The following is a 20,400-nucleotide window of genomic DNA, read 5'->3' on the forward strand; positions in this document are numbered from 1 at the left end:
GCTGGCCCTGGACCAGCCATCACCAGGAGAAAGGCTGTGTGGGCCTCTGCTCCAGCTACCACCAGCTCCCAGCCCAACACTTACCTGTGAAAGGGCTGTGCAGGGCAGAAAAAGCCTTCATGAACCTCTGAGATAAACTGATGAGGCAGAAAAAATCTCATTCCAAACACTGGGGAGTCTTGCTGTGTTTGCAGAAACAAGTGAGGTGCAAGTCCTAGCGAGGGCCCAGGGAGCACACTATGCAGGCAGTGCAAGTGCTGTGCTAAAGCTGCATCCTGCAGCAGAGGTTCTCTGATGGAGCTGGCCCCAAATGATTTGCTATAGCTGCTTTCCACACGCACTCATACACATCTCACACAGCTCACACCACACTGCTGTTCTCATTTAACCACTCTGCCACCAAGGTGCACTAAATTTTGTTCAGAGTAAAAGCTGTCAGCAGCAGCTCTCTTGTGCCATGCCATGCCCTCCCCTGCCGTCACTGTGAATGCAGCCTCATTTTGTAGCCAGCAAAGGAGGCTGGTGCCAAGCAAACCTCCTTTGTCTGGCTTTCAGCCTGGTTTTCCAGAGTGACAAAAAGCAACAAGACACACTTTTAACTTGGAACAAACTTTTTTAAAATTTATTTTATAGATCACGCCAGCCTGAGTGATCTTTAAATGCTGGTCACAAAAGAGAGATCACACCACCTCCTTTGCACAAATTGAAGTGAACCTTCTTTCAGTCTCGGCAGTCTCCTTCATTTGGAGCACAAGGAATGGAGAAAGAGAAAACCGCCTGGAGCTCCCTGCTCCCCTCAGAAGCAGAGGGCAGTGAAATCAGATGCAGTTTGATGCTGCTACAGGGCCAGAAGACAAACAAACCAGGCCCTCATGCCCTGCTTAGCCACACCTCACACCCCCTCACAATGCGGGTGCTATTAGTGTTGTAGCCGCCTATAGTTCCTCCCTTGCCAGGAGAGTGCTGGTATTTAGGCACATAGCTTGGAAAAAGGACTGTCTGACCTCCCCCTCCCACCCATGCTCAAGTCACTGCAGTCTCTAAGGCAAAGTACCCTCATCTCCAAACTACGTTTCTCACCTCTCCCGTGCCGCTTAATGCTTTTGGAGTGCTGGTGTTGGCATCGGGAGAAGCGCTGTGCCCCCTGATCCTGCTGCCGCTCGGTCGGTGTGAAAGCCTCACCTCGAATCTCAAGGTGAACTGGAATGAACTCCACACAGGGGCCACAGAGTAAGAAACAAGAACAACCCGCTCAGGAGGGACAGAAGCTTTACAGTCTCTCTAATTAAAACACAAGTCCTTCATTGGAGGAGGAAGCCCTCAGAGAAACCGAGGCTGACCACACCTGCTGGGGAGAGCCATGATTTGCTGAGGATGCCACCTCCTCCTCCTCAAAACGCTACCACACTCCCACAGCTCACCACAAGCTGGCAGAGCATAATTCCTATCCTCACCAGAGCCAAGCGAAGAGGCAGGGTTAGAAGGGAGATCAAAATACGTAGGTAATTGATCACTTGCACAGCTCAGGGTTAAAAAAACATTCTAACAGTAATTTGTAGACTATCCTTGCAGGGCCTTCCTGGAGAAGTGAGAATTTGTCGTTAAAATAAAATACAATCTTAAAAAACAATGAAATTAAAAGTCACAAGAATTACTATGTACTTCCAATCCTGAAAGCACTTCTATAAATTTGGTACCAATTCATCACTGCCCTCTTTGGTCAAGAGGAGAGAAGACAAATCCTACCTCTGCCATTGCGAAGTTTGGCCACTGAGTTCCAAGAAAGATTTTGAAAATCTTGTAGTAAAAAAATCAAGGGGAGGTCACGTTAGCCTGGTGTCTCTGTTCCAAAGGTATATTGCCACCTGCGACCTCTGTCCGTCGAGGTGAGAAGGCTTTCTCTGGCTCAAGGGACAGACTGAGTGTTCCTGCACTATATTCTTAATACTGTCAATTGAGATGCTGCAGCCTTGAGAGGCAGGTTAGATTTGCTTCCATGTGCACTGAACAAACACTCGGAGAAGCAGCACAATGGGAAGGGGAACAGGATGGGCATACATCTGCCCACTTAACTCTGTTGCTAATTAAAATCTTAAGTGCTATCAACATTATTTGAGAAGGATATTTAGCATAGGATCCCTGAATTTAACATCAAGAACTGCTTTGCAATTTGTTTCCCTCTTAGATCTCCAACTAAAGAACTTTCTTACCATCTTCTTCAAACTTCAGTCACTACAACATTAAATTAAATCCGCTTAGAAATAGTTCAAGAGGGAGGGAATCCAGAAACATATTTGGCACAGGGCCACAGTGGTGAGGAAACAGTGCCCCATGGAGCCATCCTAAGCAACGTGTTTTAACCTTTGCAAGTCTGAAATTTCAGGCGTTTGATAACCCCTGGATCTGAGACAGCAAACAGGGGGAGAGCAGCAAGTCCTGTGGACAGAAAAGGGTGAGGGAGGAGGGAGGCAACTAACTGGCTCTTTGCAGTTCTATCCAGACTCTCCTCTCATCTTCATGCACACAAAATATAATAAAAACTAATAAGAATAAAAACTAAGCTCATGATGTACAAAAATGTGTCAACAGGTGGAGGAGGAAGGTGTCAGTTACTCAGTTCTCTGTGTCTCATCACCTTCATTAGCTTATAAATTATGCTCCTCTCCATCGCTTCCTTCAGGGAGGAGGGACGATTCTTCTGCAGCCAATCAGCTGGGATGGGTTTTGGTTTAAGCTGCTCTGGATCTTTTGGATAAGAAATGAAGAGAAGGGGAGGAATTCCTCAGAGAGGGGAGGAATAAGAAATTCAGCAGCCACTGGCAGGAGTCACACAGGCTCCCTGAGATTTCACTTTATGGCGCTGACCCCCACGTCGCCGGCCTCCTCCTCCGACTTTTGACTGAAAAACAAGAAGACTGACTTTAGTGCAAAGGGACCCCTTAATCAACACAGCAGGAGCTCAGATGGATCATGCACACATTCAGACAGCGGGAGGGCAGTTGTGACTGGCTGGCTTCCTACCACTGCAGGAAGGAGGTAAGGCAAACAGACACACCATGAGGGAAGGAGGAGAGACAGATGCACCATAAAATTCTGCCTTTCAAGCTGGGAAGGATTTGATTTCCCAATATTTGAGTGCTTCACTCCCAAAGAGAGCCAGCAGGTGGCATGGGCTTCAGCATCCAGGAAATCAAGACCTCAGGCTCCCTTGACTTTGTGCAGAATGGAAGGAGAGCCCCCCGCCCCCCTACCACAGCTCTCTGGTTGATCTGACTGCGTTCCCAACCTCAGGCCAGCAAACCCACTGTTCTTCTTCGAAATCAGCCAAATACCTTATTGCCCTCACGGATATGGGGCTCTTCATCCAGGGCAGGCTGAGTGGAAGCAGCAAGGAGAGAGAGGAAGAGGTAAGCAAGAACAAAAGCAAGAGTCTCAGGGGGAGGGATGAAACAAAACGCAAGCTGGGAGCACTACTTACAACCACAGTGATGCTACAACAAGACAAGGAGGAGATGGAGGACTGGTGTGAAGACCCAGGCACGTGCAGAGGGAGAGAACCCTTGCCAGAGGGCTCTTTCAGTAGCCAGCATGGCTAAAGATTCGACCAATGGCAACTAACATAGTTAGTTAGGAAGTTAAGAAGGGGAACACTTCAAGAGACCAGGTCTCTTAACAGGGTCAGTTCCTGAACCTTTCACTTATTAGGTAAGTACACTAAAAGGAGAAGATCTGTCTTCTATCAGTAATAAAGCTGATAAATAGCTCCCAGAACCTGCAGTTAGAATTGAGTTTCCATTTCTTTCAGGCCAAAAAGGCTAGGTATCCTTCATTAACAAGCTGAGCTGAGAGGTCCTAACCAACAAAACAACCTGGATAAATTTCTCTAGGGAGAGATAAGCCTTTCCTTCTCCTTGGATATCTCCATCCTCCCTCTTTGACAGGGCAGATGACCTGTGACTAATACTCAGCTTCTAACTTTCTAGTGTAGGGATATTCTACATCTCATTCAGACATCAGAGACCCATTCTGTGACTGGCTGTTTGATGCTTCACTAGTTCAGCTACTGGGTATGATGGAGACACATCTTCCCTGTGAGCACAGTCGTACTGACAGGTTGCGAAGAGAGGTTGTGCAGTCTTCCCTTGGAGGGTTTTAAGACATGACTGGATAAAACCCTGAGCAACCTGGTCTGACCTCACAGCTAATCCTACTTGGAGCAAGGGGTTTGACTAGACATTTCCTGAGGTCTAACCTGAATCGTCCTAGGACCTTCAGCAGCTGTCTGCTGAAAGGTCAGCCATAGGGTCAGTCATCAGAGAATTAAAATTTCTGCTGTGAGACTACTTATATTTCTATTTGTTTATGTGGCACACTGAATCCCAAGGAGAGTTCAAGGTATGAGCGCATAATGCCTGTGCTTTAGAGTGCCTTTCCGCCAGCAGGGGGAAATCAGGATGCAAACAGCTAGGACTGACATGGTGTTTTCCTCACTCACCAATGGTTGCAGGGCAGTAGCTGTCAGTGGTGCTGCAGCTGTTGAGGGGGCCTCGTCCCCAGCTGGTGGGCCTCCAGCTGCCATCCCAGCGGCGGGAACACCATCCTCTCGTTTTGTAACAGTTCCCTTCTTGGTCGACTGCATCTTGATCTGCTGTGGCTTGGAGTTCATTGGTGAGTTATTGGTGGTCTGGAGTAACTGCAAATTGCAAATGGAGAGGCCAAAGTCAGCATTAAAACAGCTAGGCTGATCTGGCAAGGTTCAGTGCTGCTTTTTAACAAAAAGCCTCAGGAGAATTTATACCAATAGAATGTAGCAGCTATTCAAAGAAACCTAGGCCTCTAAGATGCCCTCAAGAACTCTTACCAGGAGGAAAAGGCCACTCCACCATCCACAACATGACTCAAAGGGACCAGCTACAAGATGTCTGAAAGAGACTGAGCCTTAAGAACCAGAGGCCTGGTTTACCCCCCACCTTCACATTCCTTCACTCGCACCAGCTAAAGATCCACCACATGACGAAGCACACTGGTCATCCAGAACCCATGTCAGGGCTGATGTTTGTAATTGAAGGACAGCCTCTTCCCTCAGTTTTCCAGAGCTACCCAAATTCTCCTGCTGGCTTCTCAATGTAAGAAGTAGCTAATGGGCAAAACCAAGTTGGACTCTTCAGCCTTTACCTTAGTGATGGTACCCACAGCTTTGGTGCGGCCTTCACGGAAGACCAGCCGCTGGTCTATATGCAAGTATTCCGGGGTTTTGATGAAGCGAAAGTGCACTGTGGCTTTGTCCCCTGTTCGCAGGCAGTCCTTGTCCATGCTGAGAATCGTGGCCGTCTGGCGGATGCTGCCACAATGCACTGCGAATGTAATGCACAAAGGCTTTCAACAGCCAGTGCCATTAGTGGAACGAGCTCCAGACAGACATCGAAGGCAGCTCGTGGCCCTACAGCAAAGACTACTCGAGTCACGCAGCTGCCTTTGTTGAACCCTCAAAATGAAAACACTATGATCTAGAACAGCTGCCTTCGAATGGTGCCTGTCCTGAAGCACCCTAAACAGAATTCTACACACCAAGCAGCTCAGCTAGAGGGCAGGACCCAAAATGAATCTTTCCATCAGCATTTGAAGGTGAAGAATCTTTGCACCATGGAGATCCACCTCAGGCAGGCTCCAAATACACTTGAGGGCAGACATCTCCTTTTTACCTCCTCCACTCTCCTCTGTCAGCTCCCTCCCCTCTCTCTCACACATTGCTGGGAAAGGCAAAACCAGGAACTGTGGCATATATTCATGTTGACAGAGCCTTCAGGAGCAGAATTATCTCAGGCTAGAGCTGATACCAACTGCTACCACCGGGAAACAAAGACGAGACAACACTGAGGCACGTACCCATGGCCTGATATCGTGGGCTGATGGTGGTGGGGTGATGGAGCACCAGAATCTCTGCTTCAAACTCCCACGATGCTTGTGGATTCAGGCGGGGTGACACCATTACCATGCCTTTCCGGATGGAAGAGCGCTTGATCTGGAAAGCAGAGACACAAAAAACTTCAGCATGATTCTCCAGGGAAGAAATTTACTTCTCTGGCTGACTGCATCCAGAAGGGTCCTAAGAGATTTCACAGATATTATCTCACGCTCGCCAAAAGGCAAAACAAGAACTGTTAACAGTATGTTACATATGTGATGTTATGTAAAGGTGGTGAAAATCAAGTTTAGCTGAAGTTTCCAAGGCAGCTTCAGTTAGAGTGCTGGGAATGCTGGACGCTGACACACGTACCTCACTGCTCCTTTAAAAGCAAAACATACATTCTGGTTACACATTACCCAAGCAGATCATCTCTCTAAGAGCACGACGTCTGTTAACACAACACGATAAGCCTGAACACATGAAGTATGGTGTAGTTTAAACTATATCCCCTCAAAATAACTGGAGCCTCTATTGACAGAAACCTTTTCGGAAGGGGAATTTCATCAATTTTTGCTTATTTTTAAATCCCAAATCATGCAGTTGGTCTTACAAGCCAAGAGGAATAGTGTAAATATACTACTCAGGATATTAATGCAGTTCCAGCACAAAAGGAGACTTTTCTTGCAGTACCTTCACTTTGTTAGATATCTCCAACACTATTTGTCATTGCCTAGGGGCACTGCTATGGCCTGGCAGCTCTCAGGAGGAACAACCAGGATGTAGAATCCACAGAAGTTCTATGGGATTTTATTCCACTGCAAAGTGAGGCAGCTGAGGTTTGCAGAAACAGTCTTATTGTAGCTGATCTCTGAGAACACTTGAAAATTAGAGGGTGGTTCCTTTTGTGGGGGTCTAGAGAAGATCATCTCACCTTCTTCAAAGCAAAGGAGGCAGTCTGGCCTCCTCGCACTTCTTTGACAGGCATTCTCTTGCGGTGGATGGACTTGACAGCAATAGGTAGGAAGTTGCCAAGGGGATCTGGCCCCAGCAGAAGGGTGTCATTTAGCTTGATGAGGCCTCTTAGTGTCGTCCCAGAGACAACTGTTCCTACGCCCTATGCCAAAGGAGAAAAAACAGTAATTGGGGTTACTCAGGCAGGCAGACAGAATAGCTCTAGAACTCCCCTCTCTAGAGAAAATACCTTCTTCGACCTGAAAGAGGGAACAGAACATTCCTCCAAAAACCAGGCCCCTTACCGGGACAGAGTAAGTATCATCTATCTGGAATTCTGCTGGCTCTTCTTCCCTGTAACTGGTCCGTGGAGACAAGAGATTAAGAAACATCTTCAGCAAATCTAGGTTCTCCCCGGTAACATTTGAAATCTGGAAAATCGGACACATCCTGTAAAGGAAAATTGATGAAAATGGAGTTAGTTCACCTTCCTACCCAGGTTTCCACACGTAGGGAGACATCCAAAATCTTGGGACTTGAATTCAAAACACAGTGCTAGGAAGGGAGAGCCTGGCAAGCAGTCAGATGCACAACACCCCATGTTTGAACACCTGCAACATTGCCTCTGCCTTCTAATGACATTTGGAATAATGTGTAAGGTTCCAGGACTGAAGGAAGCCGAATGCCCTGCCGTCTTCTGCAGACTGCCCAGAAGCAGCCTCTCACTTCTGTTTCAGAGAGGGGAACACAAGCAGGTCAACCTCAGAATCAACACACTCTTATGGAATCAACACACCACATGGCAGATGCAACCTTCACACATCTAGACAATGGGACTCTCTTTCTGAATCTCCTCACCCAGTCTCCAAATAGGATCGAAAGAGAAATGATTCTCCTCTACTCCCGTTACCTCTCTGAGCTGAAGTTGGAGGCTGTTACAATGACATCATCCTTGCTCTGAACCAGCACGGGAATCTTCCTGCACCCTGGGGACTTCAGCAGTCGCTGTAACAGCTTCAGGGTTTCTTAAAGGGTGAAATGAATATTGTTAGGGCAGCATCTCCCGTCTTTACAAATCACTTTTGTGGGGTCTCTCCCTGAAGGGAGACGGGTGCTCTGGCCACAAATAGACAGGAGAAGATGGCTAAAGGTGAGACTATGAGTTTGCTGCAGCCCAGGTAGGACTTAGGAGCCATTCCATCTTCCATTTCATGCCAGCTAGCCTGCTGCCAAGCGACACCATACACGAACAGACAGACAAGTTTGCATCTGCAAGTGCAATGCTGTGAAGTAGACATTTTATAGCTGTCTATTAGTAGCTTTAAGCAGTTACAAGGTATTTCCTCTTCCTATAAAGGATTTTTCATATTGAATTAAATGAAAACCATCAGGACTCAGGAACAGAAATATTTGAGAACATGTGATTCAGAAATCAATTTTGACCAAACACACCTCAATACATTTTTCCTGGAAGTCAGCTTGCCCTAGGAGGTTGGAGAAGCATGAAAGAGGTAAAGATCACCATTGTAGACCAGAACAGTGTGGGTGGACCAGATTTGGAAATCACTGTTTTGGGGTAAATCTCATGACTCATAACTTTCATCTTTTGCCTCTTTTTCAAGTATTTTCTAAGCCTCGCATCTATGAGCCAGCAGGGGCATTACCTGGTGCACTGGCATCAGCCTCCTGCAAAGTACCTTACAATAAATGAGGAAAAACCAAAAAAGGGTAGTAAGGACTTAAAAGAGCAGGTTATTTATATTCTACAATTGTCATCCAATTAGATGGGTTTTTGTGAACAAATGATTGCCTATGGAAAACTAATGTTTTGGATATTGAAACACAAACATCTAATCATGCCATCTGCTCTTCACAGTTACACTTGAGTCAAATCTTGTGTCTTTACTTTAAACAGAGCCTGTCATGGGAGTGGCTTCTCCCAGGACCAGCTCTTCTCTTCTCACATGGAACCAAATGTTCTTCTTCCTTCCCGGTTATTACCTTATATTCAGGCCTTACATTTATTTGCCAAGTAACTACTCTAGAGATATTTAGATTATCTTCTGTTCACATGCTTGTATTTACCTGAAACATATTTGGGATTTTTACAGTAATGAACTCAGTACTGGGAGCATTCACTTGCCTGATTCTTAGGACTGGTTATCAAAAAAATGAAAACATTCTTCCAATTAACTAAAGAATATTCCTGTGAGGTGTAAGAAATGCTTAAAGAGAATTTCAAAGGTGAGAGTTGGTCACTGCCTGAAAAAATATCAAACATGGGTTAATGGGTCACTGCTGGGGTTAGAGGTGCTGCTTTAACTGCTGCTGAGAAACAAAAAAAATCACTAGCCCCTACTATTCATTGCCATCCCTGCCTGTGTCTAGTCCTGTCTCCCATTCTGCTACCATAGCCCACACATGCAGCTGCTTCAAACCACGATTTATTAAGTGTTGGTTGTTCAGACAGAGGAAGGAGCTGCTGAAGTTACACCAGCATACCTAAGAAGTGCCCAGGTGAGCAGGATGTAACAAGCAGCTGCCCCTTCGTTACCAGCTGCCGGAGAACAAGTCCGGTCACAGCGTCAGATCACACTCAAACTATGGGCAAGGAGGAGAGCAGCTTTCAAAAGAACTTCCAGATTTTTTCTCCAGGTTTAAATACCCAGAGAGAAAGCAAAGCCCCAACCCCAACTGTATGCTGCTCCTCTTAGAGTAGGAAACACTTTCAGGTTGCCCAGCTGAGTCCCCCAACATGGGTATTTTTGACATGGTGACTCCAAGTGAAGCACCTGCAAAACGGGCAAGGGAAAAAGGATAGATTGCTGGAAGGTGTTTAGTATGCAGTCAAAATCAGATAAAGCAGTTTTTCTCCAGCAGTAATTCCTGAACCCAAGCAGAGGACAGCAGCACATACAGAGGTAAGAAACAGCCCTAGAGAGAGCCTAGAGGACTCACCTTGCAGGATGTTGGCCGGGCACATGTCAATCTTGGTCACCACAACAAAGACGGGAACATTAAGCGCAAGCGCCAGGCCCAAGTGCTCCTTGGTCATGCCAACAATCCCAGCGTTACTGCCAACCTATACCAGGGATATAAGACACAGGGATGTAAATGTTCCTCCTGCTGGGTTACAGAGAAGACCTTGTGCCAGATGTGCAGTAGACTGTGATTAGATTGTAGATGTACACTGTGACCGTATGAGCAATCTCAGCTCATCTCAAATGCTGTTGGACGCTGGCAAAGGACTCATTTCTCCCAGTTTTTAACAAGGTTTTCTAGAATTTAGAAATCTTTCCATTTTCAAGAATCACAAACCTTGGGACTGTCTGGGATTGACAGCTTTGTGGCACTTGCCTCAGAGTCCTGGAGAGACACCCACAGAGACTTCTGCTCCCCAGCAATGCGAGATGCTGCCTCCCTCCATAACCCCACAAGGACTTTGCAATAGGAAAGAAGTCGAGGCTGTTAAAGCTGTGAACAGCCCCACTCCAGCTGGTATGGCACATCTTTCTTGCTACCTACCATAAGCATGCAGAAATCAGGTAAGTGGCCAGTCATGCCAAAGACGGTGGTTTTCAGGTACTTTTCATGACCAGCCAGGTCAATGAAAGTAATGACCTTGGTGGATTTCTCACAGATCTTTGTCCATTCCAAGCTGCCACCGTGGCTGTCGGGCTTGTTCACCACGTTGCCCTCGCTGTCGAAGCCCAGGATGTCATTGCCCACGCTGCTGGTGCGGCCTGACTCAATCTCGTGCTTGTGGCGGAAGAGCTTTTGCCGAGCAAAGCCTCGGCCATTGTCTAGCTCACCGTGAGTCAAGACACCCAGCAATGTGCTCTTTCCTGCGTCCACATTGCCAACCACTGCTACCCTGGAGGGGAAAGGAAAAAGAAACCTGGTAAAATACAATACCTGAGGAAACAAACAAGCAAGCAAAAAACCCCAAACATCACTGCTCCTGCGAATAACTGTTTATTTCTCCCTATCCTTTAAACAGAGATTAAAAAACGTTAGGCCTTCACAAGCAGAGCAGAGATTCTTTTACAGTTATTTATTAACAGCAGAGATCATAAACTCTGGGGACTGGGATGCAAAAGACTGTGGAAACATGTCACTGGTGTTCAGCACAAGGTCAACTGAACCTGACATTGCCTGATGCCATACAGAGTGTCTCTCTTCCACCTCCTTGTCTCTGTAATCCAACATATACACTGTGGCAATTCAAAAGGAACACTAAATCCCAACCCGATCTAGAATATCTCTGCCTTTCTGACATTCCTTATGTCGCAATAGCACCAAGTGCTAAGTAGAGCACAAAAATGGAAATTGTTGTTCCCAGAAAAGGAAAAGCTCAAATAATAATGAAATGTTTTAGGAGAAAACCATCTCCTACAGCAAGCTGTTTCTTTGACTCTGATCAAGGTGGCTATTATGGCTGTTGGCAAATGTTGGAAAGCCACTCCATCCAGGTCTGGGCAGACCCTCAAGTCATGTTATATAAGCTAGTACATGTCCATTAAAAGGTGACTTGGATCATCACAGTCTTGGAATAGAACTGATTCCTTAGTCAACAGCATTGTGTTCCAGCAGTGTGCATATGTGCACATGCATAGTGACACATGTGCACATGTGACTCCCTCACCCAGACAGCAACAGCCCTCTGCTAAACACAGGCAAATTTTCACCAACTGTTTGTTCACAAAAGAGACTGCAACAACAAAAAGGCAATTTCATTAGCAAGGAGTGGTCAGGCTCAATTCCCTTTGTTGGGTAGCTACAACACCCAGACTCGAACCGGCATTGCTGGCTCAGCATCACGGACTGCTCACACAGTAAAAATGCAGCTGAGCTGCTGACTAACCCTGGCTCCACCTGGCTCCTCACCTGACCTCCAGGAAGTCGTTGTCACCCACGCGTTTCCGAACGAGGTAGTCGCGCACCTTGCCCCCTGCCTCCTGGTGCTCCCGCAGGAGGATCACGTCTGCCTCGATCTGCTCTGCCATGCTCTTCAACGTGGCATAGGACGCTTCCATGTCTGCCTCACTCAGACCGTATTCAGTCCCATCTAGCGTGGTGTTGAGGAGAAAGAAGAGTCAGTGAGCACCACCTCGCAACAGCCAGCAGCAACATCATCCTGCCTGGGACCTTCACACCGATCAGGATTTATACATGGACTGGAGATGTCAGTCACGTACACAGAACAAGCATCCTTTACTCAAAATAAAAAGAGATGGTTTTCACTCTGAGTCTTAAAAGACGCTAGAAAAGCACCATCTTTCACCTAGAGGAGTTTTCACAATTTTTACAAGCAAATACTTATGGACTGGCAAGAAAGACACATTTTTGTCTAATTCCCTTACTTCACATGCTTGAAGGTACTTTGTGTCCTTCAGTCAGACGAAATATCTCCTCTCGCATTGCAATAAAGGGTAAAGCGTTAACGAAATGAAAGCTCTGACTGAAATATCACCACAATTAACCAGGGAACGTGGGACAAATGTTAACAATCACCTTGTTTTATAAAACCACACCCCAAGTAAACGCTTTCTGCAAGTCTGGCCGGCACAGCAATTTCTTCAGCCCCCACGTACTCCAGTTAAAACAATGTTTTTGGCCTTCATCCTGGTACTTGAAAAAAATGCTGACAGCACATGGGACCAGAAAAAACCAAGGAGGCAGTGCTTCCTCCGAACAGCTCACCCAAGCAAAGAGCCAACAGTCTGATCAAGCCAGTGGCAACTACCTAGACAATGTCAAGGCCACCACAGCCTCTTTCCTAACCCAGATGCTGTGAAGGTACACAGATTTCAGGCCAGAATCTCCTCTGTGGGTAAAAAAAATCCACAAAACAACAAACAAAGTGGAGGGCCACACTGCACCTGAAGGACCAAAGCTACTGGGTGTGTGCGTGTTCATATGCATGGCTGACTCATCACCTGGTAAGCAGTAACTGCAGTTTGCACAAACTAATCAGCATGTTAACTACTACACAGCTCCAAAACTAGCAGTTACTGGGTGATTTCCAACCTAGCTCATAAGCCGGCTGAGAAGCTGTTGAGATGGTGAGGAAAACAAAAAGCATCATGGCTGGAGTTTTGGGTCATAGAAGGGGAACAAGACGTAGGGGACAGGAGAGGGTAAGAGCCAAGGGAGAAATGGAAGAGTTGCCACTGGTGAAGCAGTGAGCTTCCTGGCAGTCTTCATTCACTTCTCAGTCTGCCAAGTTGGTTATCTGGGATGACCAAAATCAAGTGAATTAGAAGGAGAGACAGTGGCAGGGATACCAGGATTCTTTCTCTGTTATATATCCCCATCTTCCTTGACTATGCAGCAACCCAAAATGAAGTCAGAAGTTTAAGCTCATATTTTAGGAAACAAATGCCTACTTCTAAGTACATCATCACAACAACCACCAGTTAACACCCTCACAAGACTATCCTAGAAGAAAAAGAGGGTACTAGCCTGATTAGCTAAATCTCCACTGCAGATGTGGTTATCCCAAACACCAATGAATCAGACTACATGTGGGAAGCTTGCCAGGAGGCAAGAGCATTATTCCTGTGATATTTATTGGCTGCATGACCACTGGCCATCTAATTCTGGCTTCTCTTCTATGTTGGCCTCTTCTCAAGACTCTAAGAAACCCAAAAAGACACAGTTCTGAGGTAACACAGCTCTCTCCCTCCATATTCTCAGCCAAACCTGATACCCACAACCAGATTTCTATATTATTCCTCAAACACAGTGAATGGCTGATCATAACAACTTCATATCCAGCACGTATCTAGTATATTTGAAACATGCCTTTAACCTTATGATAGCCAATTATTTTATATTCAGAAATTTTAATTTCAAAGCAAGGCCACATTCAATATTATTTTACCAGCATCAGATGAAAATATTCAAATTGTCAAAAAGAACAAAAAGGTAATCTGTGCTAACTGCTAAAATCTGCAAAGACAAATGACTGTGGTGACACACAAATTATTGTGGCAATAAAGGCCTCATGCTGAGAAAAGGAAAATCTTCCCCTCCATAGTACAGACACATGCTAACAAAGTCAGCAGCATATATTTTGGCTGTCTGAAGTATCTCTAATACATTCCTGTGGGGTGAAAATATGTTATTTCCAATGGAGCAGTGAACAAAACCAGACAGAATGAGACCTTCGTACACAATGAGGACACCTGTACTAAAACTGTTACTATGTTCTTAGACCTTTAGTCTTTTCCTGGTGTGCTCAAGACAAGACATGCCTTGTTTCCAAAAGAGAACTTGTATGATTTTATACAAAAAATATGTTTAGCTCTGCTACGTAAGACAGCTGCTGGCAGAAATAAAAGAAAAAAATCTATCCCACATACTCTGCTATACTTTATGGAGGTTTCCAAATTATTCTGGAAAAGTAAGCATTACCTTCAGTAGCAGTTAGATAAACTAGGTTTTTCTTATAATTTGATGGGTTTTGTTGTTTTCCTGAAGAAGCTATACTCACCTGATCCTTGCCCAATGACATAGATGGTCTCCCCACATCCCTCATCAATCCTCTCTGACATCTGCTGGAGCAAACTGTCATACTGCTCTGAAGTCGGACTCACCATCACCAGCTGGAAAAAGATTAAATATCCATTTGCAGATGCCAAGCTAACAATTTCAAAACCAGCTTTAGTTACAAGGATAATAAATCCATGTGCTTTATTGAAAGAGAAGGGCTCTTTTTCCAGGACTGCTTTCTGGTGGTTTTGTTTTGTTTTGCTTTTAAACCAGTTTTGCTGTCAGCTATTTCCTTGTGACACTACACAAGGTTGTTTGTCTGAGCTCAGAGTTCATTCATGCTGGAAGACACACTTCAAAGCAAGTAAGAATACCAAGCATCTCATTTTGATGTAACCAATGTTTAAAAGCCACATTTAAATGAACACTCCAGTATGTTTCTATGCAAGGAAAACAGAAAGGGGAGGAGATATTTTCTCCACTGAAATTCCTCAGCTGGGTACTCCACAGTCCCTACTGCACAGAGTGCTGCTGCTCCCACAGAACATGATGGGACAGACAGAGGAAGCCAGCCAGACCTCACTGCAGAGCACACCAAGGCACTAAAATCTAGAACATCTCAAAAGTCTTTCACATATTTAATTTCCTCTTTTGTTTTCTGAGAGGGCAGAGAGAATGAAGAGAACATCAGTAAGTATTATTTTCAAACTCCTAAGAGAATTTTAGCTACTTTACAACTACAGTGCTGAGGGACAGACATACAAAGCAGTTTGCACAAGCACATCTGCAGGTTTCACCAGTGGAGAGCTGCAGTTTTGCAAGTCAGCAGTTGTGCTACCAACAAGCTTTGACTGCAGCTATTGCAATAACCACAACTTCCTTTGCCCTTCCCTGCAGAGGCATCAAGAGAATGAAAAAATAAGACAGAAACAAAGAAGAAAATGAGGCCAATGAGACAGGGCTTCAGAAATGACTTTTCTTAGAACAGAATGGTGTAGCACCCCTTCTGGCAAAAACCCGTATCGCTCACACAGTAAGCTGAGGACGCTGGCACAGAGCAGCCACAATGGTGGCATGGCAGTGACAGACCAAGGAGACCTCACATCACCCAGGCTACTTCCTCTCTGGATGCCTCCATGGTTACAGGTCTGTTGGTGGCCGAGCATCCTGGTACAGTGGCTCAATTGCTGCAGTTCAAAGGCACTTCTATCTAGTAAGAGCTGTAAGGGCTGTCACACACCAACAGTCCTATGGGTAGGCCCACCAGTGCCATGCTACAACACTAAATGACATCCACGCTTTCACCAGCTGTCCCTACACACACGTTCCAAAATCACATCCTAAAAGATGTACTTCCCTTGGCTACACACTAAGGCCAGCCTGAAATCCGTGCTAAGTTTGCCTAAAACACATGGTTTACAGCGGTTCACAGTATCATCTTCAAGTCTGCCCAACATTCTGTAACACAGCCTGACTTATTAGCACAGCTAACACAGCATGTATTCAGGGAGGAACTACCTTTACTAACACTATTACTACTACCACTACATAGCTGATAGAGGCCTTCATTGGAAACCTAGAGTGTAAGGGAACCCCAAAACCCCACAAATAACACTTAAGCAGCATATGGGAAACTGAAGCAGACAGCAGGTGCTGGTTAGAAGGTTTAAGGCAGCCAAAGCAACACTTTCCTCAGATGGTAAGGGTCTGGCAGAGAGCATGGATGTGTCTGCAAGGGCCACATAGCTACAAGAGAGACAATCACCTTCACGTGCCCCTTTTGGACACATGCCCTACCTAAGGCTTTTAACTACTTGGCATGGTCTGCAAATGGTACTAAAACACTCTGATCTGGAAGGCCACATAGTCTTTCTATTTCATGCTACAAATAAACTGAGTTTTGCCTTTATTAGTTTTTCTTTCAGTTTTGTTTTCTTCTTGCAGGAAACCACAGGATGTAAATTTATTGAGAGGGAAATCAGCAACTGTTCAGAGGCTTGATCCAGGCAGGAACGGAAGGCTGTGTTATAATGTCTAGGGTTTGTTTTGCTTTGCAAGTACTTTCAAGAGTTCCTGGAAGCAGAGCAGACAGGCTCGCTGCTTAGACCAGTACACCAGCATAGGTCAGGGACTCAGAAAGATCTATTAAATAGGCTGTCACACAAATAAAGGTCAACAGAATAACAGGGGCCACCAGCGCAGAGGCACAGTTCAGTGTCTTCAAGTCTCATCACCAGCTTTATTTTTCTCTGAGTTCAAGTGCTTCAACAGTGTGAGCAGGCAGGGTGCATAACAAGTACCAAGGGACATTTCCGCTGAGCAGCTTGTTGTACCCTTTCTTCATGTTGCCAGGCAGGAGGGCTGGAGGGCCCAAACAATACCAGCCCACGTACAAAATACTGTTCTCCCACCCTGCTGCTTTCACTGGTATGCAGAGGTGCTGCTAAAGGGTGTTCCATTGGTAGACTGCCTTCAAAGGTTACTCTGGGGCCCATGAAGCTTATGGTTGATATGACATAGGGGAACATCAGGAGAAGTAGGTGTAGATCAAATAGCAGCTTTCATGGATCACACCTTTCCATGCTGTTCAGTATTTCTAACTCCTTCTGCAGCCACAGCCTCAGCCCGTTCTGCAGTTTCCTGGGCCACTGCAAGACTTGATGTGCTGTTTTGAAGGTCTCTTTAGCTTCCTAGGCAGAGAGAGTCTGGTCTTTGCCATCTTCTTGGTTGGAGAGAGGCCCTCCATTTCGGCCCCTCTGCTTTTTTCGCTTTTCACCTTTGAGCAACCCCCTCCATGCTTGCACTACATATTGGTGTGTTTCAGGGATTTGCACAAAGTCAAAAACATTCCGTTTTGTTCCTTCCACTTTGCCAGGCACTGAGCAGTTATCAGTAGGAGCCATGCGGATCTAGCAAACCTCAGATTTCCTACAGGGCAAAAAAGTAAAAACCAGTTATTGTTTTATTCTTAAGACAGCAGAAGCAAACATATCTCACAAGTTTGAGATGCCAGTCTCCAAAGTCCCTTCCCCATCTCTGGGGAGAGGTGGCTTTGACCACCTTTCCTCTGATCGCTTTTGGGATTAACACACACCAGAGGTGGGTAACAGCTACAGCTGCCTGAGCTTACTCCTGGGGAACAGATTGGACTGTGCCATTCTGCACTGCCCAACAGCAAGCAAGAGGCCATAGCATTAATTAACAGCAATTTCAAGAGACCAGCAGGATGGAGCTTGGGTTATCGCAGCACTAATACAGGCAGTCCTTACAAAAAGCATCCTATATCCATAAAGCGGACAAAATATAAACATTGAGGGCAAACCAAATACTATGTGGTAGGTAGTGCTGCTCTTTATTGGAAAAACAGAGCCTGACGTTTTGCATGGCTGGAAGGCCACCACCAGCCATCAGGAGGTCAGGGAAAAGGCACCTTCTGTAACGTCATATTCTGATTTCTATTCCCTGTGGACATACACAGTTCAAGTGCTATTAATGTTCTATTGTCAATGTAGATCTAACAGAAGTATGAGTTTCACTAATAGTGACGTGTGATTTGGTTTTTGACCTAGAAGTTGATTACTGCTGCAGTGTATTGGCACTGATGAGAAAACAAACACCCATTAAGATCAAAACAACAATGAATTTGTGCTGATTAATGGAACTGTTTGCTTGACCAGCTGACAAGGAGCACTTGATAACTGAATCCCAGCGATCCGTTCACCTTACAGTGAACGCACTGGGAGGGGACTGGGAGACAAGTATGTAACAGCCAAGGGGTGGGTCAGACCAGGACAGAAGTAGCAATTAGCAACAAACTGACTGCAGTGGGAGTTCCCATTTTAAGCATGGATTGGAGGGGAGCAATTCAGCTGGGAAGACAGAACAGAAGAGGGTGATCGGGGGACAGATGTTAGCTACTGCATTCTCACGATATGGGATTGCTGTTTTGAGTACACAGTGGGAGATTAACTTGGAGATACAGAGCAGAGCTCACAGTTTTAGCTCTCATACAAGATGAGAATGAATGAAAGGTCCAGGGAAAAGAAAGTAGGTGCACAATGTTGAATGGAAAAGCAAATAATAATAAGTTCAAAAAAAAAAAAAAAAAGGTCAAAAAAAAGTGCTTACCTACCACCTCCATAGTGCCTGCAGATTTCTAATAATGGAAGATGGATTGACACCACAAATGCAGTTCGTGGGAGAAAAGCATTCTTCTCTCTTTGACAGTGTTTTGGTCAGGTTCTTGGCTGTCAAGAACCAGTGATGCGGTCCTCGGCATCCTCCTTGGCCCTCTTCCACATCAGTCACATCCGAGACAAAGCACAGATCAATACTGGCATCCTGTATAAAAATCTTGTCCAGCTCATTAAGGCGTGAACAGGTGGCTTAATAGATACTGCAGGCTTGACTTCTGTTCTTTACTATCTTATAAGACATCTTCATAACATTTGCTTTAAAACAGTCCTACATTATAAAATATGTCCACACACACCACAATTCCTCTCTCTCCAGTTTCCTGGGCACAGAGAGTGAGAAAGTCCAGGACTTTGGAACAACTTCAGTTGAAAGCATGAAGAGGAGGCATGGCAGAAAACTAGGAGGAAACACCAGCTATGCTGACTTCTGGGTCACATAATTACAAGTGGACAAAAACAAGCTTTCAAGAGACTTTAATGTGGGAGACAGTACCACAGTACATCAAACCATAGCAGCAAAAGGTATATAGTTAAAGAGATCGTCCAACTGGGAAAAAAACAGAAGACAGTGTCTAAAGGCAGCTAATGTAGTCTGTGGCAGGCTCAGGCACGCGCGTATTACTACCATGTACCTTCCTGCAAGATGAAAGTGAAAACTGGTTCTGACAGAAATAAGACCATCATACAGTTCTGTCACTGGGACCCTAGAAAGGAACTGCACAAGGTGAACCAAGCTTTTTGTGTTGAACTTAACCCTGTACGCAAGAGCTAGGCACTCCTGTCACCGAGCACTTGCGCTCAAAAGTTAGGAGCTCTGACCTTTTTTTAAGATTGCGCAGAAAGCCCCAGGAACTAGTGCAACTGGCAGCAGAGATAACTACAGCGCACCAGCGCGGAGGAAAACGTCAGCGGGTCGTTGCAGCAGCTGTCAGCTCCACAACCCGCGCTCGCTGAAGATGCTGCACCAGCCGCAGGCCGGCGATGCCCCCGGGTTGCCGCGGGGGGGAAGGCGCCGGGAGGAGCAGCCTGCCAGTAGCCTCCTGTCCCGGCCGGGGCACGCACAACTTTACTGCGCTTCTCCCGGCCGCCTCCACAGGCACCGCGGGCTCTGCCGCTCGCCCGGGTGATGCCGGGGCAGGGGGAACCCTCGGGGGAGCCTCCCGCTCCGGCGGAGCCAGGCGGGCCCCAGTCCCTCGCTCTCCTGACGTGCGGCCAGCGGACAGGCTGGGGGGGCAGTCCTCCGGGCCTCGGCGGCGGCCGGGGAGGAGGGCAGCGGGGGCCCGGCGGGGTGATGGCGCTCGCCGCCGCCCGCCCCCCCGCCGGGCCTACCTTGCTGGTGAGGTCGATCTCGGGCTCGCCGTTGAGCGCCTCGCCGTCCTCGCCGTCGAAGGCGGCGCGGAGGGGGCAGGCAGCCGCTGCCACGCGAGGCCGTCCGCCCGGGGAGCCGGGCTCCGGGGCGAACATACAGGCCGGCACCGGGGAGCCCCCGGGAACCGGGGATCGGCTCCGCTCCGCCGCCGCCATCTTCCCTGCCCGGTCCTCCTCTCCCCCGCCCCGGCCCCGCCCCCAGCCCGCCAAGGCGGTGCCCACCAATCACCGGAGGCCGAGCGGTGCGATTTGCATGTTGCCATGGCTGCGGCGGGCGGGGCCCTGGCTAGTCGTGAGGCGAGGCCACGCCCCCTCGGAGCGCGCGAAGCCAATGGGAGCAGCGGTGCCAGCTCGGCTTGTTTGCTACACGCACGCACACACACACACACACACACATACACATACATACATACATACATACATACAGAGACACAGACACACACACATACACAGACACACACATATACACACACGCATACA

At 46.8% G+C, this 20,400-nt stretch overlaps 1 protein-coding gene across 5 annotated transcripts; it reads right to left on the reverse strand.

The window, feature by feature from the left end:
- Window positions 1-593: 593 nt before the first annotated feature.
- Window positions 594-20,095, reverse strand: GTPBP1 (GTP binding protein 1). 5 transcript variants are annotated; one of them, XM_050323542.1, is made up of 13 exons: window positions 19,882-20,095; window positions 14,358-14,469; window positions 11,747-11,927; window positions 10,385-10,733; window positions 9,818-9,941; window positions 7,770-7,884; window positions 7,165-7,309; window positions 6,840-7,022; window positions 5,887-6,022; window positions 5,176-5,354; window positions 4,496-4,693; window positions 3,333-3,374; window positions 594-2,899 (listed from the first exon to the last, which is right to left on the reverse strand). In XM_050323542.1, exons 1-13 carry the CDS (start codon window positions 20,074-20,076, stop codon window positions 2,807-2,809), a joined length of 2,052 nt encoding a protein of 683 aa, XP_050179499.1. In that variant the 5' UTR covers window positions 20,077-20,095; the 3' UTR covers window positions 594-2,806. The 5 variants fall into 5 exon arrangements, with proteins under 5 accessions (XP_050179499.1, XP_050179501.1, XP_050179503.1 ...); XM_050323544.1 differs by lacking the exon at window positions 19,882-20,095 and adding an exon at window positions 18,485-19,750 and having other exon boundaries at window positions 14,358-17,284; XM_050323546.1 differs by lacking the exon at window positions 19,882-20,095 and adding an exon at window positions 16,931-19,750.
- Between the last annotated feature and the right edge of the window lie 305 nt (window positions 20,096-20,400).

This window comes from Myiozetetes cayanensis, unplaced genomic scaffold (genome assembly GCF_022539395.1).
Source record: "Myiozetetes cayanensis isolate MyiCay16 unplaced genomic scaffold, myiCay2020 scf3, whole genome shotgun sequence".
NCBI lineage: Eukaryota > Metazoa > Chordata > Aves > Passeriformes > Tyrannidae > Myiozetetes > Myiozetetes cayanensis.